The following is a 23643-nucleotide window of genomic DNA, read 5'->3' as shown; positions in this document are numbered from 1 at the left end:
TTTTGTGGAAACTTCAGGGCGCGTCGCTTTTATAGATCCTGGGGGTGGGTGTGAGGGTGACACGTGTCAGTCATGTTCAAGGAACAGGTGACACTTGGGAGTAGGAGCGAGTCGGATTGCGCTTGACGTGGGTTCACAACCAACTGAATGGACGCGGATTTCGCAGGAAGTTGAAGTTCATGCTCTGGGATGCTAGGTGGGGCTCACCGTGATATTCGTGAGAAATCCGCTACGTCCATACGTTTCGCAAGATCATTTTAGAACATGGGATAAAAAAGATACGACGGATTCAAAACTCAAGTGGGCCACACGAGAGGAAACAGTGTGGATACAATCACAACCGTTGAAACATTCGCATGGCCACAAAAGTTTCTTATCAGGCTAAGTATTTTGTGTGGTAATGACCTCATAAACGTCATGGTGGAACCTAGGAACGTTTCAACGGTAGGAATTTCTTTCCCCGATTTTCCCTATTGTGTGGCCTACTTGAGTCTTGAGTCCTCCTCATTTTTTCTTGCATTCTCTAAAATAAGCTCGCAAAAAGAATGGACGGAGTGGATTTCTCACAAACATCACAGTGGGCTCACTTAGCATCCCAGCCCAGGAAATCCGCGTCCTGAGTGATCCTCTATTCAAAATGCAGCAGGTCCCAACCCCCACGTACCTCTATAACCATAATCCACAAACCCAGCCAGAATCCTCTATGCTGCACATTCACGCTCTGTGGGGTCCACCGTGTTGTGCGTGTGACATCCGCTCCGTTCATCTAGTGTTTCTTCTCATATTCATTATACATAAGAAAAAAATAGTCCAATCTGAAACTCAGGTGGGCCCACTACATGAAATCTTATTCCACCGTTCTACTCCATAGTACATGCTCTTACTCCAAATAATTATATATTTTTAAGTAGTTATACTTTCTTAATGACCGTACATACAATAAATATAATTGTGATGGATTTGGTTAAAAGATTTCATCAAGGCCTTTGCATCTTTAGAAAATGAAGTACACAAAAATATAGAAAATTTTACAAAATAGTACTTTTATTGTCAACTGTGTACCTTCTGTTAGTTTTCCCTAACAACCATTTATTTAAAATATATTTTTTAAATGACGAAAACACTCACCCATTAATGAGGTGGCTTAAGAGGAATTAAATAGGTATTTAGATCTGGGGAAAAATCAGGAGTTTTCTCTTCAAGCTTATTGCATAGTGATGTGGTTACTGGTTGGGGCTATCTGAACCCACTATAATGTATGTTTTTAATCTATGCCATCCATTTATTTTTATAAAATAGCGTAACAAGCCACGCTGAGTCCTATATTACAAGAAGGCTTCCTCACGTAGTGAAATTCCACTAGCGTGAGTGTGTTGGGCTGTGCGTGCGTGTGTTAAAAATAAAAAAATAAAATAAATAAAAAAAGGCTTCCTTACTTGATGTTGAAATTTGTAGTTTTTGAAAAAAAAATTAAAATTTGAAAATTTCAAGATTTTTGTTTTGCTGCCAAAATACTTTTTGAAATATTCAAATTGAAAAGTGTGGTATTCTTTTGTCACACATCGAGAATGAAAAGAAGAAAATTGTAATTTATATGTAAAGGTGTGCATAGTATTCTTACTTTAGCTTTGGAGATTGAGACATTCGGATTGTGCATTGGAACGCATGCACATGTGCGCTTGGGCATGAGCAATGTGATCATAGTGGCGCTAGTTGGCACACTTTGCACTTCATTGTTCCAACACATTTTTCCAATAGCTGATAAACTAAAAACTCTAGAAAAAATCAGTTCTAAGGATTGTAAAAATAAAGTAAAATAGTTTTGTTTTTTGTTGATGTTTTATAGAATTGGGAAAAAAAAAAGTTTCGTTTTGGGTTGAGAATAGGGTAGGGGGTTGGGGTTCTAGCAAGTCATAGGACTGTTTCATACTAGTTATTTGCAGAGTCTTTAGTCTTTAGGTTTCTTTTTTTAATTGTTGGTGTTTTTGTGTTTGTTTTTTCTCTTTCTAACATAATTTTATCTTAAATAATAATAATAATAATAATAATAAAAGCACCTTGCCAATTATCCTCTTTTTTTTTTCTTTTTTTCTTTTTTAAACGCACGCACACACACCCCCACACACTCACGCCATATTGGAATTTCACCACCTATGGGTACTCGAACCCTAGACCCGATGTTGAAACTCCTAAGAGTCTACCACCAGAGTAAGGGTAAGGACCACCTTGCCAATTGTCCTCCTCTTCTAATTTTCACTGAAAGTGTACTTTATAATTCATGAATGCCTAAAGAACATCCAAATTTATTTTATTTTATTTCTACCATGCATAAGATCTTTCATACATTGTCCCACTCCTATAAGAACCAATCAAGGTGTGTTTAGCACTTGAGGTCTTGGTATCGATCCCTAGCGGGGGTGGCAATCATGGAGTGTGTGTACTGACATGGGTGTGTACTAACAAGCTAACCTAAAATAATAATAATAATAAAAATAATCAAGGTGTGTTTATGCATCAATTCCTCGTTTTGCACCTGAGATTAGCAATTTAGTACTCTTCCCTGCAAGGACTTAAAAGCAGATAACTGAAAATCACAACGAACCTAACATTTTTAACAATTGATTTCAAGGCTAGAAAATGGACAGCTAAGAATAGCATTGTAAATCTTTTGAATGGCAAAAGAGATGATTGAGATCATCCGGTCAGTGTTCATTTCAAGCTATGCTGGATCCTCAGCCGAGCTATGGTCTGATTTTTAGCACTTTGTTTCTGGCATTTTTTTAAAGGACGTGGAATAGTTTTAAATTTAAATAAAGTGCATATAATGTGATGAGCCACCCCCCATTTTTCCTTCTGTGTGCAACAAAGACCATGTGAGGGCATTAGAATAATTGTGTGACATCCATTTTATACATTTATTATATCGAGTTAGGTTAATGCTTTAGCTCAAAGTTGAGTTTGATTTAGAACTATGTGAGCAACATCACTCGAAAAAGTGAGGATAGGTATCCCATCGTTGAAACCATTCCAGCATCTCTCTCTCTCTCTCTCTCTCTCTCTCTCTCTCTCATTAGCGTACACTTGCGTATGGCCATTCTCTCCATGTGGGTTGCACGTGCCACACCCAGTAATAAGTTATAATCCTCCTAGTTGCATCTAGATACTTGGACAACGTTAGAACATCAATGTGTAAAAATGAAGTAAATTTAAAACCTCGAGTGGCCTAAAGCACTCAAATAATTAAGAATAAGTCTACGGTCAAAACCATTTTAAGCACTATTCATCATTTTCTCTCCACACGTGGTTGTACTATTTCCCTCCGTTTCTTCTATTGCGCTTCCACATGTATTTCTAATTTAAATAATATTACATATGTCATGGAGAGATCAAACCTTTTTTTTCCCTTTGCAAGAGGAATTATAAGGCACATTACTTGCTATCCCACCCTCTACTTTGCATTGGTCAGTTCTGAGACGTGGGCAAGTGATTCGGTGATCCAGACCGTTGATCTGTCCATCAGATGCACCAAATCCCAAAAACCAGTCGACGTCCAATCTTGCGCCTTTTTCATAGACTAATGATGTATTTCTTCTTAATCGCCTATACATTAGCCACAACCCAAAAGGTTAATATTCTTTTATCAAGTAGATTTTCGGATCATATTCAATGGTCGAGATTATCGAACCATGTATGATGAGACGAGAAATAAGAGTGAGAATAAAATATATTTTTTGAAGTCCAATAAAATAAAACAGGTGGGATTCTTCTTAACAGATGCGGTTTGTCTACTCAGGGGGCCAGTAGCTACTGGACGGGATCTGTGGGCCCTACCATGATATATGTGTTTTATCCATGCCGTACATCCATTTTTCAGATCATTTTAGGTCCATGGACCAAAATTGAGGCATATCCAAATCTCATGTGGACCACACCACAGGAAACAGTTGTCATTGACAGCTCACCATTATAAACTTCCTGAGGGCGACAAAAGTTTTGAATGAAGTTGATATTTGTATTCTCCCTTCATCCATGTCTGTGTGACCTAATGAACAGGTTAGATGGCAAATAAACATTACAGTGCTCGCTAGCGAGTTTTTAATGGTGAGTGTTCAATCATCAGTGTTTTCCTGTGAGGTGGTCCACCTGATATTTTTATCTGCCTCATTTTTATTCTCATCATGTAGACTAGTTATTCAAAATGGATGGATGGCGTGGATAAAACACATACATCATGATGGGGCCCACAGAGCCGTCAGTAAGCAATCGGTGTCCCTTCCTAACAACCTTTTTGAATCAGTCATCCTATAATCCCGGTTCAAATGGCAAAGATCATGCCGCTCAAGTTACACTCTTACACGTGTCTCAATGCAATGCAATGTCCTCACACGTGTGCCTTGATGACTCTGGTTGGCAAAGGGCATATAAATAGGCTTGCATGCTCTTTCCATTCTCATCATCCAAAAAAAGAGTTCAATTGCTTGTTTGTAGAAAAGAAAAGAAAAGAAAATGTCTGATAAGTCACAGGATTTAAGCTACAAAGCTGGTGAAGCCAAAGGCCAGGCTCAGGTGAGTGGTCCTTGGAGCATGCATGATGATGATTTCCATGGCATGGATGTTCAGTTATTCATGCATGATGATTGTAATCAAGACATGGTATGGTGATAGTGGGGGGTGTTGGATGGGAGGTGGTGTGATCAGGTGTATGGTCCATGATATTGGAGATGGATGTATGATGTGTGTATGGTCATGATATCTTTCCTTTCATTTTATTTCAGGTGAAGAAGGATGAGATGGTGGACAAGGCATCCAGTGCAGCTGAATCTTGCAAGGAATCTTGCCAAGAGGTTCCTCCAACAAACCCACATTTTCCTTATTAAGAAGGTTTCAGCATTTTTACGCCGTTGATGACCGTTGATGACCATGTCCATGTGTTGAGTGGGTTCCAATGCCGATGAAGGCACACACTTCTAGTGTGTAGTGGACCGTCACTCATCACCATATGTTCCTAAAAAGTTATGGTTATTGGACTCATTTGTGCAGGGTGACACCTGACCATTTTATTAGAGCCTGTTTAGATAGTGGAAAAAGAAAAGAAAAAAAAAGCCACAGTAATTACCCAGTGATGATTTTCAAAGATTTTTCATTAACATGGATTTTATTTTGAGAGTCTTTTTTCGATAACAAATGGAGATTGAAATAAAGCTCCCACAAAAATCAATTTATATTTTATGCATGAGAATTTAAATATGGTGTTTGGTAAATTGATTGCATTTTGAAAGTTTCCTTTGTTATCCAAACATAATGAAATGTCTCACCATGAGAAAAAACATCCATGTTCTTTTATTTTTACCACTGTCCAAACATGCCCTTAGTGCAATGATCTGGCCATACACTGAATATTCAGTGTATACACTGTCATCTAGATGGGTGTTTGGTTGCTGATTATGATTGGTTTTACATTTCCCAGAAATTCCATTTGCCAACTTTTCTTTAAAAAATCAATAAATAAATAAAATTTGCCTCAACTTTCACTAGAAGGGAAAAAACCAGGGAATGACTTCCTGAATCTTACTATTTTACAGGCTGGTCAGCAAGTGAAGCAGGCAGCGCAGGGGGCTGCTGATGCTGCGAAAGACACTCTCGGAATGAAGCGTTGAATCGGTGCTGATGCTGTGAAAGACACTCTCACAATGAAGTGCTGAATCTGTCTTCTTTTTCTTCTTCTTCTGCTTCTTCTTTTTTGTTTTAGTACAAAAGCTTTTGTGGCTTGGTTGCTCTTCTAAATAAGGTGGCTGTGGTTTTCTTGTCATTGGAAAAGAGGCCTCTCACTCTTATGTAACTAACATTAAGAAAAGCTTTTTAGTTCCATTGGTTTAAGCTTTCCAAATTGCTTCCTATGTTCGTTCTTAATTCCATAGCACATGGAGTGACCATTTTACATTCCTGATGTGTGATATTAGAGTAGTTTAGATCTTATGTTCTGGAACAAGACATTTAAGACAAAATGGTAGTAAATGGTGCTATGAATTTACCAGTGCTGCACCTATGGCCCACTAGGGTGTGTATGGGCATCCAACCAATCAATTTGGGTGCCCCACCATGAAAGTTGGACACCTAATCCAACAATCACATGCCCTTCCAATTGAATTTGGAGGTTTTGGACACCTAATCCAACCATTGCTTTCTATGGTGGGCCCTATCATGTTATGCATATGCCATTTGACCTGTGCATTACGTTAGCCCTATCATGTTGTTGGAATGGCTAAAAAATCAAGCCTGTACAATCATTACATGGGCCACACCATAGAGAACAATGTAGGAAAATTCAAAAACCTCGAGATTCAAATGATGGCCCACACGATGCTTAGGTCGGCCTGACTTTCACAATAGCAATCCTACTGGACAGGTTGAATGCCATATACTGGACTTGCAGGCGATGCATAGCACTTTCCCTATTCAAAATTTTGTTTCTGCTTATCCCAGCTCTAGTTCATTGACTGCCTACATCATGGTGAGGAAAAAAAAAAAAAATCTACTCAAAAGTCCCATTAATGTGATAGTAGTGGACAAAATAGAAAATGGTAGGCATGCACATGAACTTCCAAGGTGTAACCATTACACCTTTTCCCTCTTTTTTCGTTTTTCCTTGGAAAATAAAGATGTAAAATATTAAAACTGAATAAATACTGGAATCTGTTTTCCTTGGCAATTTGAGCTTCTTCCGCACTACATAACAAATAAAATCAAGGTTTAACAGTTGCATATTGACACTGCAAGTTCCTACCATAATACATTGTCCTACTAACAAACAGAGCCTGGATATTTATTTTTTTCCCAATGAGATATTCAGTTAGTTCAACAGTAAATGACGATTGGAAATCCAACATGGCAGCAATCATTACAGTTCAAAATGGAATAAATATTCAGTCACATTACTATCTAATGCATGGGGATAACTAGTATAACCTATGAATGCTTTTGATCATTAGGTTGGAGTGTATTGCCAACAATTGTATTCATTTCTTTTTTGGTTTTTGAAAAGGTTAAGGGTGATTTGGTTGCACCAAAATCATGAAATTTCATGATTAATCAGTCTCATTTGGTGCAAAATATCATGATATTTGGTGCAACCAAATGCGAAAGGATAAATCGTTCAAAGTGGGCCTGTTTGGATTGCAAATTACATATATAATGTACTGTTAAAAGTGCAATGATTACAATTTCCTTTACCCATCTCCCGAAAACATTGCATTTGACCGACAATTCCTTTGTTTGGTTTATAGTGGTAAAATCATAATTATGATAATTTTCCACACTTCAATGTCAAATCATAGAGAAAAATACACTAATGTTTTTGGATAGGAGATTTCCACTGTAAAATTGTAATTACTACAAATTCCTTATTTGTCTCCTAATATATATGCATTTGACTGCCGAATCAGGTGTTTAAACAATTGTGGTAAATGGCAATCCAAACAGGCAAGGCTGTTTTAAATGGCAACAATAGTTTCACCATTTCAAATGCGCACACACATAAACACAGACAAGATGAAGCTTAAATTTCGAGCAGTGGCATCACACTGATACATACATTCCTTAAAGCTGTTAACATGCTAGTATTGGTGACAAAATCTAGATTCATATCATATCAGTCTGCTGAGATGCTATACTTGTATTGCCAGGCGTTTAAACGTGGTGACACCAACATCTGTTATGTGAAGATATGGTTATTCGAATTAATGCGATGGCATAACAGTAATTCCAAACCATCCTTGAGACTTTGCCTGATTTACCAAAATGCAGGGCAACGTCCATGTTCACATCTTTTTTGTCATATTATCTGCAAATTCATGAAGATCCTCCAAACTAGCAGAGAGGCCTACAGGACAAGGTAGAGAATTATAGATCTCCCCACTCAATTTTTTGCAAAATCAATATGGTAAAGAGTAGGCTTTGATGTAGAAATTACCATTGCTATACATCATAGATTGACTCTTGTCAGGATTGTAAATCCTCTCAATTCTAATGCGCTCCATCTCTTCCCTTCTCTTGGCCTTCATTATCTCCATTTTTGCACGTAGTTCAGATGCAGTTCTTAGCATTTCTGTGTCAAGTGAACTTTCTTGAGTTGATTAGATTCTTGTCAAAAAAATAAAAATAAATAAATAAATAAATATCGTGGATAGTTGAATGTGCATCGGTATGCTAGGAATTTACATGCAAAATCTTTTCTCAAAAATGAAAGGAAAAAGCTATCCAGACTACAACCTGTACACCTAACAATGCACTATATGACTCGCCACCACTCTCTATTTACAATTGGGCAATGATTAGGCATGCGGCCATGCACACGACTGGAGTGGGTCATGGACCCCGCGTGATGATGAGTACTTAGCAAATGATTGGTGCATGTGATAGCATGCGCTGGATAATTCAACATTTTTAGGAAAGGGGTGCACTCCGGTGGTACAGGTACCATCTACCAGGCAGATGTGGGACCTAGTGATGTCTTCATGGAATCCAAACTGTCCATAGGATGCGTCACTTCCAATGTTGTCAAATGGCATGAGTGAACTAGTGATGATTCAAGGGGGTTGTGCACTTATGTGATGGCACATCACAGAAAATTCAAGGAAAAATTAATACACACACATGTGAAAAATTATCTAAAAAGACTACCAGTATAAGATTTTTTTTATATAGCTTTATTAGACTATAATAAGACAACTAACTACTCAAATGAATGCATGTATTAAAAAATGTGAAAAAACAATGTATAAATTTTATTGATGTCATTTTAAGAGAGAATGAGAGTAATAGAGAGAGAGAGAGAGAGAGAGAGAGAGAGAGAGAGAGAATAATAGGGGGTGGGAATGCCTATCTATAGGCAAAAAGTGTCTGGCTCCATGGCTCAGTAGTCGACAGACTCTATTTCAACACAAACCAAGGAGTGCCCATGTGGTGTGAGGGGGTGGGTGTGCAAAAACAAAAGAGAGGCAAACAGTGAGAGAAAATGAAGTAAAAAATAAGTCTCAACAGTAAAAAAAACTAACAGTTAGGAGGTTATGCCATTGCATACTATGTACACGATGGCATAACCGCATAATTATGGCTTATACCACGACCACAAAATGGGGAGAAGCTACGGATAAAATACGTAGCTAAATTACTATAGCTACGGTTAAAATCCGTAGCATGACCATAGCTATTGCAGGTTAACAATGGCTACGGATTTAATTCGTAGTAATAATAGGTAGAATTAAATCCATAACATAGTTTCCGTAGTTTAAATCTATATAGCTACGGATTATATTTGTAGCTAAAAGTAGAACTAGCACACCAGCAAAAGGCTAAAATTAGAAACAGCTACGGTTAATAGCCGTAGCTAATGCCTAATTTAAAGAAACTATTCTAATGGCATCTCTTACCATTGTAGTACATGTCCTAACAGATCATTCATTCATTCATTCAAATACAATCATTCATTTTAATCAAACTTCACAGCTAAATCATTTAATCAAATACAATCATTCATTTTAATCCATTCACAAAATTGTACAATACTAACATAATAGTTATATGTCTATTTAAAGTTTTTATTGATAGCAAGATCCAATGCCTTCTCGCAGCCAAATCGCTTCTCAACAATCGCAAGCGAGAACTACATGGATGTGCCTCTAATGGTTATCAATTTGCCGTCAACTAACACCCTATTCTTAGCTTCGCTTTGATCTAAAAGCTTACTGCACATGGCTGAAAATAAATTTCATCATAAAAAAAGGTAGTCATATGAAAAAGCTATGCCTTGAAACTAAAGAACTAAATTATAGAGAAAGACAACAACAAGATGATATAAAAAAGAAAGACAATACTCGGGAGCATACACTGATCTTCTCATTTCTGAACAAATAAAATCTGAAACAGCCAAAGTCATTTTTTTGGTAGTGTACGGTCGTATACTTCTCTATGCGACCACAAAAGCCCCAATAGTATGATAACCACATATGCCACCATAGCATATGCGGTCCATTGGTCCAAAATGGCATATATGATCATATAAGGGTGTATAAGGGCTTATGCGATTGCATATGACAACATTGGTCACCAAAGAAAATCCCAGAGCCCAAAACTCACCCGACCAAAAATTCATATGGGCCACAGAACCGAGAACATATTGAGAGCTCGTTGATTAGCATGGGGATCCAAAATGTTATATATATAATCAAGGTTGTTCAGAGCTTTCATCCAGTCCACACGAAGGATAAGGCCAAAATTCAGGCTGTTTTGAGACTCAGATAAGTCCCTATGAAATTCAAAGGGCAGTGTTTCCTCCCAGCTCGTTCCCTTTTTTCAGTGGCCCACCTTAATTTTTTGTATTGGGCTTAGTTTTGGATCCTATGGGGTTTTCTGAGGTGACGCATTTGATAGACATTGGATCGAGCAAACGCATCACTTGGGCACCACATCTGCCTGGTACCATTGTAAGTCTGCAGTAGTAACGGTACAACTGGAGTGCACCCCTTCAGGAAAACAACTTCGGCAAAAATTTAAAACAACCAACCCCAAGGAGCCTCAGTGGCGACCATTTCCTACACACGTAATCATGTGTGGTATATGACCTGAATCATTCACTGAAGAAGCCACCATAATTGGTTGATGTATGAGTTTATGGAGAAGAGAGCAACCTCATATCTGTTAGATGTCCTTCCTCATTCATTTAGGTCTGAAACCATTGTTTTCATTGCATGCATTTGCTTCCCAAAAGTGTGGTAATGAATTTACAGAAATTGCGGGGATTCTCAACCCAAGGACGTGCACGGTATAGAGGGTTTTCAATTGGTACAACTGGTCCATGATTCAGTGGTCAAGACTGATTGTCTATTGGGTCCCATTGCTTATGGACCATGCTTCGAAAATCTCTAACCTTTAAATTCATGACCTGCAAATAGATGGTTAAAAAGAGAAATGCAGCAACATCCTACAAGAAGGCTCAAGCTTGGTTGCTAGAATTTTCCAATCTGCGAGATTCTTGGGGCATGGTCCACCCATGGTGGTTCCCAAGTGACTAATGATCTTGATCACTGAATCATTGGCCATAGTTGTAAGAACAAAAACAAGAGTATAATACTATGGGTACCCTTAGGCCAAGGGTCATGCAGTTCCTCGTGAAACTTATAGACAGAGTCGATATAGTTTCAAAGGGCCTCTTTGTCTTAAGGTGGTCTTTTGCGTGTCGTGCCCTGGGAATTACATTAACAAAGTAAAGCCCCTTGAATACATCGCCGTCGTCATAATCACCTCATCCCAGCTATTTGATGGATATTGTTTCACCAAAATTCCTTTCTAAGGCCTATCTTTGATAAGTGAAAAAAGCCATATCCCTTAAATCTCCTCCCAAAGTCCTTTCAGGCCTTCATATCATCCTCCTTTCAGGCCCTTCAGCCTTAATCAAAGTTCCCTTCCTTGCCAAGGCCATCACCGATTTTATAACCACATGGCAAAAGCACCTCAATCCACTATATAATTGTCTCCAATTGGAATTAGTCTCATATTGCTTTGAAGGACATCCTTCTTAATCTCTCCTTCCTAGTATTTCCAAACATCCATCGCAACATCTCCTCATCTTTGAAATGCGCACCTTTGTTCATATAACACATTCAGCCTAATTTCTCCAATTCATACTTGAATACATATTGAGGTATTCTACCATGCTCAGGACAGAAGTTTGCACAGTACTGTCCAGGTTCAAAATTTGTACAAGTACGGCACATGATTCAGTGATCCAAACCATTGATACTATGGACCTTGCCATGAATAACCCGTAAGCAAAAATCCCCCAGCTTTGAAGGTCTTGCCCACTGAAAATTTCAACTTTTCTGCATTCAATATGCATTGCGGCATTCTTTTTCTTAACTGTCCATTTTCAGCCACCTATTAAAGGATTAGGATCTTTCCATCTGGGAGATTTTTGGTGCATCAGCCATCAACTGTGGGGGCCATAATATCAACATTTAGATCATTGAAATATGGGCACAACTTGCACAAAACATGAATGGTACTGTGCATATTTTGGCCCGAGCATGTGAAACCTCTTACATAATAAGAGAATTCCATGGCAAAATATTCTCTTATGGAGGTGGTTGTTGAGACCTAACCTAGGAAAGTGCCCAAGTAAAGTACTGAGGTGGGTTAGCACAAGGGATGGTACATTAAACATACTATGAGAGGTATTTCAGTGCGGGCTATCTAAGATTCCTGCTTCTATTTCTCATGGCTCCAAGAACTCGAGTATGAAGGTTAATTTTCTCGTGGAAATAATTAGTCATACATACCCAAGGACAATTAGGAATGGATGTCATAAGAATTTCAGAATGCCGTCCATGGAAAAGAATTTAAAGCCCAAGTTATCCCATGCAGTGGGATCTGACCAAATGGTAGTTTTTATTACTCAGCTCCAGAAAGTGGCATTTGGGGGGAATATAGATATGGTTATAGCATCAGAAACTATCCCACATCTCCTTCAGGTAACTAGAAGGATTAATAAATAAATAATTTCAGCTTCATGGCAACGAGATGCAGACCAGAATTCATGGGATTTAATTACTACCTGACCCACCACTGCATACCAACATTTGAGAAAAGACATGTTTCATTCATGGCTGCAGGTTGTGTGTAAGAAGTTTCCTGATTTGCAGTAGAGGAAAGAAGAGGGGAAACGGAAGCCCCACTACTCCTCATTTCTTGAGGCACCCCAAGTGAATGTAGATTCGTTCCATTGAAAAGCAAAATCATTCCCAATTTCCAGGATTTACAACATACATAATGCAACACTGTGATTTGCAAGGCCACATGTCTTTCGAGTCCTTCCCTTCCAACATGCAAGCATAAGTGTCGATATTGCACAGGTGAAGGAGATCCGAACTTTCCACCCTGTGGGCCACACTGATTAGATCTGCCTCAAAATTAGACCATTCCACTCCTTAGCCACTGTGCAAAAAGTTGGATGGCCCACCTGAGGAGCGAAACGGCCTGAACTTTGAAACAGAAGATCTAATCAATGTGCCCCACCTGAAGGAAAACTAAGATCTTGCACACGAGTGCCATATTGATACATGTGGATAGACAGGCTCTACACCTGTGGGCCTAGTAAGCCTCATACGATACCTATATTAAATTACTAATACATCTTACATGAACGGTTATCATGAACACGAGGCACTTTCCATTGTTTCAGAAACATCTGAAAATGTTGTCAAAAGATCATGGAAATTTTATGTAATGACCCGGGAATTTTTGTGCCAAGACCCGAGTACTACCTCTATTTTCTTTAGTAGTTGTTTTTGGGGTAATTAGCGCTATACTCGATTGCTTGTGAAATTTGCATCAATCACTTTAAATTGTATCTACATGACTCAAAACTTGTAGATTGGTTAGCGCTATGTTACTCTAAAATCTGGGATCCATCGCTAAATCCAGTTGTTCTTGAAAATTTTTGGAAGATCTGGATCGGACCTGGACCGCGCGTCGAAAGTCCGATAGCGATGATCTTAGGCTGTTGCGGTCACCATGTTGGACTTGGTCATCACCTCGAAAATCAAGTCCAGATGATGTTCTGGGTCGATTTAATTAAGTCTGGAGTGAAGAGTGTGAGAACGGTTGGAAATTCAATAAGATTTTATGAAATCTGAGTCGTGTCGCTTGCGCGACGATTTTAAGCAATCTGACCGTTGGATTCTGACCAAATTTCACCCTCTGATCAGGGAGGGTGGCCCAGGCATGTCCTTGTGCTTGTGGACTTGATCGAGATTCTGTGACCGTTGAATTGAGTGTGGTCCGTCACGGCTGATCTGAAGATCCGGTCGGTACGAAAACTCAGCTTGACCTAGATCCATGGTCAGTGAGCTTAAGTCCAACCTTTCGTAGTAATAGGCCCACCGGAAGTGCTTCGTTGGATCGTAAGAGGCCGATTTTGGTTATACCCTAAGTATACCTTGGCCCTGGGGTTATTTTCATCAATGTTAGGCCTATTTATAAACCTTAAAACCCTAGCTCTCTTTTCCATACGAATTTTCTAACCCTAGCTAAGAATGAGAGTGGAAAAGAGAGAGAAAGTGAGAGAGAAGTTGGTGAATCATCTTAGATTCTTTCCTGTTCTTCTTCATCCTTGAACCTTCACTTTTGAATCGTTATTCCGGCGATTCTGAGTTCAACTTTGGGTAAGTTAACCTAACACTAATCTGTGTTAGAGCTTAGAATAGTCTTTGTGTTGTTGTAGCTCATTTTTATTCTTGCCTTAGGTTATTCTGTCGCCGTTGACGAAGACAAATCGTCTGAAATCAGTTCGGTGTTTCTTTTCTGGATTAAGGTGCGGACTTTAATCGTATAAGTTATGGTTTTCAAGGCTTTCAATGCCAATGAATGGTTTATTCTTGCTATGGATGAATTTTCACATGCCAAATGTTATGTTTATTCTGCGTTCCTGATATGCATGTGTTATATTGAGATTTGTGTATTCTATGTGTATGTATAAAGTACCGTATGCGTATAAAATATGAACATGTGATTGCCATGAGTATTTGTCGTGTACTTATGCTAATCATATGTGCGGCAACTCCTTGACAAAAGGAATTGTCCAAATGTGTGTATTTCAACATACGTCATGTATGTTGCTTTATGTATTCTAAGTGTTTGTAGAAATGTCTGAATGATCTAACGTGTGATATATCAACCTAGTATGGGCGTTGAGAAGCGATTCTCAACTCTCCCACTAGTGTGTATGATTTCCTTCATGCTAGTTACATTCCTTGTTGTTTAAGTTCAAGCATTACTTATGCTTACATTCATGTTAAGTTGATATTCTTCAAGTACTCATATGCTTCATGGTTGAAGTCGTTGTTCCATTACTGTTCTACATTCAATACGTATATCTGTTGTAGTGTAATGTGTTTGGGACTATGAATAGTCCAGGAAATCGGTAGTCGGCCTTAAGTTCGTGGCTGAGATTGCTTTCGCCACGTAGGACGTGATTAGACAAACCCGAGTCGTATTAGGGTTGTCGGCAGTGGTTTGGCCACGCGGAGTGTTTGCGCACTGTATGTCGTTCAACTCAACGTGCGCTCGTGCTAGTCGAGTTCGTCAAGTAACCCGATTATCCGATGTATGTTCACCATGTATGGACGCTACTGCTTGAATCTAGGGTACCAACTTACCGATGAAATCCTATTAACCATGGTACCTTGATCCGCTAAGACTCATGAACCGGACATGGTGGTATGGGACACCGTGGTCGAGCTGTCGGCCTACGCTGGGGTGACGAGCCTCCCCGTAGTGACCAGTGAGCAACCAAACTCGTGAGCCGATTATGGTGGTATGGGACACTATATTCGTGCTGTCGACCTACATTGATTGGTGACGAGCCCTTTGTAATGACCTCGAGCATGCCTGGATACCGCATTGAGGTGACGAGCCTTAATGTGGTAATAAAGGTATGATAGGCGTGCTTTGATTGGTGACGAGCCATTTGCAATGACCTCAAACCATATGATCGTATGAGATGTCTAGAACTGACGACCCTAGAATGGATCACTGTTTGGATGGTGATATGAGGAAGGTACCTTAGCTTCCCAATCCTGTTGTATGAAAAAGACTAATAACAACTCAGTAATCATGTTCATGCACCGCATTTGCATGTGCTTTGTAGACGTGGCGCACTTTGAGACGATGTCATGCGTAACGTAAGATGAAGACGCTGAGGGTGTACGCGTGAGGGCACGCATCATTCTACATACATCATTGCATTAACAAGAGTACTTAGGACCTGTTTAATTGTTGTCTTATCATTACTGCTTGATTGAACTAATAACATGTTAACATTTGCTTTATTGTTCTACTGAGTTGATCACTCACTCCCACGTTCTGGGGCGGTGTTAAACACCCACCAGACTGTCTTAGATGCTGATTTTGCAGATGTTGATGTGACTTCTGAGGTAGATCGGGAGATGGATGATGATGAGGCTGCTTTCTCTTTTATGCAGTTTTCAGACGGGTTCTAGTGAGCCTTATTCTGATGTGCGGGATGCTGGGATTTCTTTTGGAAACTAAATGATGTAATTTGATACTTATAATTTTGATAGCAACACTTACATTACGACCTGGTATGTGTATGTATTTCAGGGATTCGCACATATACACATATATTTCTTTAAGTCTTCCGCTTGCTTTCTTCACTTATCCCTGAATTATATTTGCACTTTGGCTTAATCTATTCCATGTTTTATGCACTAATACAGACAACATACATCCATCATCAAATATGTTGCATAAGTGATGTTTTGGAACTCGAGAGCTGAGTTATGCTCGACCCCCGAATTTCAGGGCGTTACATTTTAATCAAGTAATTATAATTAACAGCAATAGACTAATGAGCAGGTCTTGGACAAACAGATATTGTGTCAATAAAAGAATAATTAATGGCTAATAGAGATACCCTTGAGCATGGCATGCATGGAGTTCTGCTTGAATGGTTCTAGTGCCTCAGCGACAGACCTGGCACAACTGCTGCTTAAGATAGACTGCTTTTGCAATGCATGAACCTCTCTGTGCAGCTCAGCGGATTCCCTTCCAACCTGAGGGAGCCAGCAAGCATCTCAAAGACAACCACCTTCGAAAAAAGACCAATTGCAGAGGATGCAATGCAAGATAAGCTACAGGGTGCTTACCACAACAAGCTTTTCTCTCCAGGAGTCTAATTGAGCATCAAGCTCTGCATCGGAGAGCACATCTTCAAGCAGTAAACTGTTACCAGATGAGTCCTGATAGAGAGAGAGGGGGGTAGAGAGAGGATACAACTTGTTTACGTTAAAAGACAAATGTATAATGGAAGTACAGATAACTTTCATTTAACATTGATATGCAAAGAATGTGTGAGAACTATAGCAAATAACATGTATATTTTCTCGAGATTCTCAATCACCAATGTCCAGAAAATAAAATATAAAAAAAAAATAAGCAAATTCATAGATGGTTATCACATGCACATCAATGAGCTGATGTCAAGTAATTGAGTGGTGACTAGTAGATTTTCACTTGCATGAATAGTTCTTTTTAGTTTGGTCCTTCTTATCCAAATACAGGACCGCATTCTCCATGAAACAGAGACACAGAACCGGGAACATAGACTTTGGATAGATACTGTAAAAGCCAAAAAGGGCACCAAAATGGTGTGATATGCATCCCCATCCAAACTGGCAAGTTTGTTAGATTGATGACGATCAGATCCCCAAGGGGTAAAAAAGTGTAATGGAGAACATATAATATAATAAATACATGGTTGGAAAGATGGAGATACTCAAAAATGCTAAAAAAGTGAGAAGGCATTTTAGATTTTTTCTTATTGAGCCATCATGCTGCCTGTGCACAGGAATCCATCTTTTAAAAATGACAATCATCTCATATGGATCAGAAATGTGTGAATTGTGGTTGCAGTTTATATCTTCTACTCTTATACTGATGAACAAATGTGGGAAATGAAGCAAGAATCAAATGCATAGAACGTCTCCGACTAGGACAGTTGCAGACGCATCCAGGCAGCACATCAAAGGTGTGTTCCACAGGAGGTCCAAAGTGGACCCCACATTATACAACTGTCTTTTTCAGCCCAGAAAGACATCAGATTGGACTCTGGGGCCCAAAAATCCAAATAGATTATGTGCTGAAGTGGTTGGGCTATGGACCCACAAGTGCAACTAGAGTAACTTTTGGATGTATATACCAATCGGTGAACATCTTTTGGTCTCTATTAAAATTTACAAACTGTAGTAAATGATTGAGAAACAAGAAGAAGAAAAGTGAGAGTAAAAGGAATAGAAGATGAGAGAGCTTAGAATGCTCCACAATCCCCACTTCTTTTTTATTATAATTAGTGCAATTACTTAATATAAGAAAATTACAATTATACACATTTGACTAAAAGATAAAATAACAATGACTTCTGGGCCTAAAGACTATAGCCCAAACATATGACATAGGCCCAACATAAACACAAACATGTAAGGACCGCACGTGTGACCAGGTTGGCCCACACGTGTGGTCATGACTCATGATGCATCAACACTCCCCCTCAAGCTGAAGCATAATGTCATGAATGCCCGACTTGACAAATAATATGTCCAAATGAGCCCGACTTAAAGCCTTCGTAAACATGTTGGCCACTTGATCTTGGGACTTACAAGCGGTGTGCATATTTCCTTGTTAGCAGCCTTCTCCTTAATGAAGTGACAGTTAACTTCAATTTCTTGGTTCTTTTTGTAATAGGCTGGATTGTTGGCGGTGTGAGATGATGCATGATTAGCACAACACAATCTAATAGGAGCATCCACCACAAACCCGTGCTCACACATTAATGTCTTTGGTCAAGTAAGTTCACATGTTGCATAGGTCATAGCCCTATACTCTGCTTCTGCGCTAGACCAAGCGATGACATTTTGCTTCTTTCTTTTCCATGTAACTAGATTTCCTCTTACAGACATAAAATAACATGTGGTTGATCTCCTCTGAAAAAGAGAGCCAACCCAAAATGCATCAGAAAACCCTTCTACTCTAAGATGTCCATTTCTCTTATAAAGAATTTCAATGACCAAGAGTTCCCTTTAAATATCTAAGCATGCAAAGCATGGTCTGCATAAACTGACTAACTACACTAACTAGATAAGAGATGTCTGGTCGTGAAATCGTTAAATAAATCAATTTGCCAACTACCTAATAATCGATCTCCCTAGATCATCAAATAATTCATCTTCATCTATGCTCAATTTTAAATTAGCATTGATGTGAGTTCCAACTAGCTAAGCCCCCAACAAACCTATCTCTTCTAGCAAATCCATCACATACTTCCACCACGATGACTTAATTCCCACCAACGTTGCTACCTAAATACCTAGAAAGTATCAAAGGTCACCTAAATCTTTTGTGCAGAAGTATTATTGCAAGAACTTTAACTCAGAAATACAAGTACTATCACTGCTAGTAACAGTGATATCATCCACAACTACAACTAACACAATGATACTTGTCTAGCTCTATCGAACAAAAACCAAATGACCTACCTAACTATGTTTCATTCCAAATTGAAGCACTACCTTACTAAATTTGTCAAACCAATCATGAGTAGATTATTTTAAACCATAAATTGGTTTCTTTATCTGACTCCCCCTAAGCAACAAAGCCGGGCAGTTGCTCCATATACACCTCTTCAAGCATATCCATGTAAAGAAAAGCGTTCTTCACATCAAATTGGTACAGAGGTCGATCTAAATTTGCAGTAATAGAGATCACCACACGTACAAAATAAAGCTTAACCATAGGAGAAAATGTCTAAGAGTAGTCAACCCCTAAAGTCTAAGTGTATCCCATCACAACCAGTCAAGCCTTTAAACAATCCACTGAGCCATTGGGATTGTACTTGATGGTATATACCCATCTGCACCCTACGGCAGGTTTTCCTATAGCTATCTCAGCTAAAGTCCACATTTGATTTCGCCGACCATCTCTTCTTCTACGGTTCACTTCTACCCATCACTGTTAAGAGCCTCCTAGAAAGAGTGAGAAACAAACACAGAGGATAAAGAAAGCAAATTGCCAAAGACAATGAGATAGGCCATTAAGGGAAACAAAATTAGAAAAAGGATGTTAGGTGCAAGCAGTGTTCGAAGTATCGGTATCGCTACAAGTTTCGTTGGCCAGGGAAACAGAAACAATATCGATAACACTAATAATATCGTTGATAACCGAAAATGCGGAAAAACATGAGAAAAACAGTAGAATTTTCAGCAAAACTTCAAGAGATGTTAAAATGTACGTATTTGCATATTTAGAAATTTTTTAAAAAAAAATTGCAAAAAGAATGCATACATAATAAGTTTCCATTTAATGGAGCCTTAAAAGCATGTGTTGTTGTAAGAAATCAGTCCAACCATCCCATCCGACCTATTTAACCATCCAACCTTTCATCCAAACATCCATCGATATTGCAAAATATCAACAAAACATGATATTTCATCAAAAAATCATCAACAATTAGAAATAAAACGAAAGATTGTGGTCTCGATATCGAGATATTATCAATATTATCAATGATGAATTGAACACTACATACAACCATGTGCCCATTTAAAAAAAAATTAAAATATAATTTTTTCTAATAAACAAAATTTTGATGATATCAATACGTTGGCGATATTATTGAAATATCGTCAATATAATTATGATACAAGCATTACTTAGAATTTACGTAGTCGAAAATATTGGTGATATTGATGCATTGGCAATACAAGTGACACTTAGAATTTACATAGTTGAAAATATTGGCGCATTAGCGATACAATGATAATACCTGGAATTTCTAATACTTCCAGCGATATCGGTATCGTTACCAGTGTTATCAGTATTGTTGAGTTGGAGATAAAGATAATATCGGAGATATTTCGATAATATTGGAGATAATTTGAACACAGGGTGCAAGAGCGTATACCCTTAAGGAAAGCAATGGGCAAATTAATCACTATAATTAGACAGTAGTGGTGAAAACCCAAAAGAATAATCTTCAAATGGGGTGGCAGGATTAATAGAGGACACATTGAAATGCACTTCATAACCTCTCTTGGAATGTCTGGAGTAGACCTATAGGGGTTGCGGATCTGAATGTCGCATAGGAACTCACTTTGCGAATGAAGTTGTGTCTGGCATTATAGGAAGAGTGATGGAAATTTCTACAAGTTACAATGATCTTCCTCCCGAAAAATATAGAATACTTAAATTTTAAAAATAAAAAATAATTTTTTTAAAAAAAAGTGACAATAGCTGACACATACCGTCTACGAGTGACTAAATTATAACACTTGTAACCCAGATGAGTATAAGAGTATCCCAAAAAAGAACACTTTACAACCTTAGGTTCAAATTTATTTTAAAAAACGGTCAAATTGATGTTCAAATTAAGCATATATATTTTAAAACTTTAGAAAGATTTTAAAACAGTTTATGTGGGGATATATGACAAAAAAATGAATTTTACCGCCTAAGACTGATGAAGGCAACCGGTTTATGAGATAACATGCAATCAAAACCTCATTACTCCAAAAACCTTTTGAAACAACAATGCCCTAACAACCTTTTGGAATGATTTTTACGTCTGGTAGTAAGTTATAATCCTCCTATATTTGCATCTAGATACTTGGACAACCCAATCATCCATCTTACATTCTATACTATGTGAATGGTTTTGACCAATTTTACTCCAATTAATCAAAGTCTAGGAGAGAGGGCATAAACTTTCAAATTTACAAGAAAAATGGGTCATTGTTTTCATTTCAATACTTTTACGCAAGTAGCCTGTTCCCACTTTCTCCTCTAAAGGGTATATATAGACAAAGCCGTACTGTATTATATAGCTCATGCGACAAAAGTTCTATAATCTATCATAATGATTTTGTAACATTCACTCAATACATTAGCCGCGCCACCCCAACGTTAGAACATCAGTGTAAAAATGAACTAAATCTAAAACCTTGAGTGGCCTAAAGCACTCGAATAATTAGGGATAAGCCTACTGTCAAAACCATTTATTTTTCTCTCTGCATGTAGTTGTATCATTTCCTTTCGTTTCTTTTGCTGACCTTTCACGTGTATTTCATGTGTAGTCAGTTCTGAGAACTGGGCAAGTGGTTCGGTGATCTAGACCGTTGATCTGCCTCGCCCATCAGATGCACCATGACCCAAAAACCACCAGACGTGCCTTTTTCATTTGAATGTACACCAATGATGTATTTCTTCTTAATCGCCTATCCATGGGCCACAACCCAAAAGGTTAATATTCTTTTATCAAGTAGATTTTTGGATCGAATTCAATGGTCGAGATTATCAAACCATGTATGATGAGACGAGAAATAAGAGCTTGAGAATAAAATATATTTTTTGAAGTCCAATAAAATAAATCAGGCGCGATTCTTCCTGACGGACGCGGTTTGTCTATTCAGGTGCAGTAGCTACTGGACGGGATCTGTGGGCCCTACCATGATGTATGTGTTTTATCCATGCCGTCCATACATTTTTCCAGATCATTTTAGATCAATATGCCAAAATTGAGACATATCCAAATCTCTTGTGGACCACACCACAGGAAAGAGTTTTGATTGAATACTCACCGTTATAACTTCCTGAGGGCGACAAAAGTTTTGGATGAAGTTGATATCTGTATTCTCCCTTCATCCATGTCTTTGTGATCTAGTCAACAGGTCAGATGGTAAATAAAAATTACAGTGCGGCCTAGGAAGTTTTTAATGGTGGGCGTTCAATAATAACTGTTTTCCTGTGATGTGATCCACCTGATATATTTTTCTGCCTCATTTTTATTCTCAAGACGTAATCTAATTATTCAAAATGGATGGACGGAGTGGATAAAACACATACATCATGATGGGGCCCACAGAGCACCGTCAGTAGGCAATCCGTTTCCCTTCCTAACCTTTTTGAATCAGTCATCCAATAATCCCGGTTCAAATGGCAAAAATCAGGTCGCTCAAGTCACACTCTTACACGTGTCTCAACAAAATGCAATGGTCCTCACACGTGTGCCTTGATGACTCTGGTTGGCAAAGGGCATATAAATAGGCTTGCATGCTCTTTCCATTCTCATCATCCAAAAAAAGAGTTCAATTGCTTGTTTGTAGAAAAGAAAAGAAAAGAAAATGTCTGATAAGTCACAGGATTTAAGCTACAAAGCTGGTGAAGCCAAAGGCCAGGCTCAGGTGAGTGGTCCTTGAAGCATGCATGATGATGATTTCCATGGCATGGATGTTCTGTTATCATGCATGAAGATTGTAATCAAGACATGGTATGGTGATAGTTGGGGGTGTTGGATGGGAGGTGGTGTGATCAGGTGTAAGGCCCATGATATTGGAGATGGATGTATGATGTGTGCATGGTCATGATATCTTTCCTTTCATTTTATTTCAGGTGAAGAAGGATGAGATGGTGGACAAGGCATCCAGTGCAGCTGAATCTTGCAAGGAATCTTGCCAAGAGGTTCCTCCAACAAACCCACATTTTCCTTATTAAGAAGGTTTCAGCATTTTTACGCCGTTGATTACCGTTGATGACCATTTCCATGTGTTGAGTGGGTTCCAATGCCGATGTAGGCACACACTTCTAGTGTGTAGTGGACCGTCACTCATCACCATATGTTCCTAAAAAGTTATGGTTATTGGACTCATTTGTGCAGGGTGACACCTTACCATTTTATTAGAGCTTATTTAGATAGTGGAAAAAGAAAAGAAAAGAAAGCGACATTAATTACCCAGTGATGGTTTTCAAAGATTTTTCATTAACATGGATTCTATTTTGAGAATCTTGTTTCAATAACAAATGGAGATTGAAATAAAACTCCCACAAAAATCAATTTATATTTTATGCCTGAGAATTTAAATATGGTGTTTGGTAAATTGATTGCATTTTGAAATCTAATGTTTCCTTTGTTATCCAAACATAATGAAATATCTCACCATAAGAAAAAACATCCATGTTCTTTTATTTTTACCACTGTCCAAACATGCCCTTAGTGCAATGATGGCAGCAATACACTGAATATTC

The 23643-nt window shown here is 38.4% G+C and overlaps 2 protein-coding genes across 3 annotated transcripts; one reads left to right on the top strand and one right to left on the bottom strand.

The window, feature by feature from the left end:
- The first annotated feature begins 4416 nt into the window (after positions 1-4416).
- LOC131245751 (stress-induced protein KIN2-like) lies at positions 4417-5868 on the top strand. The gene is made up of 3 exons (XM_058245427.1): positions 4417-4566; positions 4776-4844; positions 5583-5868. The coding sequence occupies exons 1-3, from the start codon at positions 4507-4509 to the stop codon at positions 5655-5657; spliced, it is 204 nt and encodes a 67-aa protein (XP_058101410.1). The 5' UTR covers positions 4417-4506; the 3' UTR covers positions 5658-5868.
- A 1592-nt stretch (positions 5869-7460) lies between these two features.
- LOC131245750 (protein MIS12 homolog) lies at positions 7461-16983 on the bottom strand. 2 transcript variants are annotated; one of them, XR_009170968.1, is made up of 4 exons: positions 16719-16978; positions 16487-16625; positions 7970-8118; positions 7461-7879 (listed from the first exon to the last, which is right to left on the bottom strand). XR_009170968.1 is itself a non-coding variant. In XM_058245426.1 (4 exons), exons 1-4 carry the CDS (start codon positions 16896-16898, stop codon positions 7818-7820), a joined length of 516 nt encoding a protein of 171 aa, XP_058101409.1. In that variant the 5' UTR covers positions 16899-16983; the 3' UTR covers positions 7461-7817. The 2 variants fall into 2 exon arrangements, 1 of the variants encoding a protein (XP_058101409.1); XM_058245426.1 differs by having other exon boundaries at positions 7970-8104; positions 16719-16983.
- Between the last annotated feature and the right edge of the window lie 6660 nt (positions 16984-23643).

Source organism: Magnolia sinica, chromosome 5 (assembly GCF_029962835.1).
Source record: "Magnolia sinica isolate HGM2019 chromosome 5, MsV1, whole genome shotgun sequence".
Taxonomy (NCBI): domain Eukaryota; kingdom Viridiplantae; phylum Streptophyta; class Magnoliopsida; order Magnoliales; family Magnoliaceae; genus Magnolia; species Magnolia sinica.
Note: the sequence above shows the minus strand (reverse complement) of the source record. Positions and strands in the feature narration are given on the sequence as shown.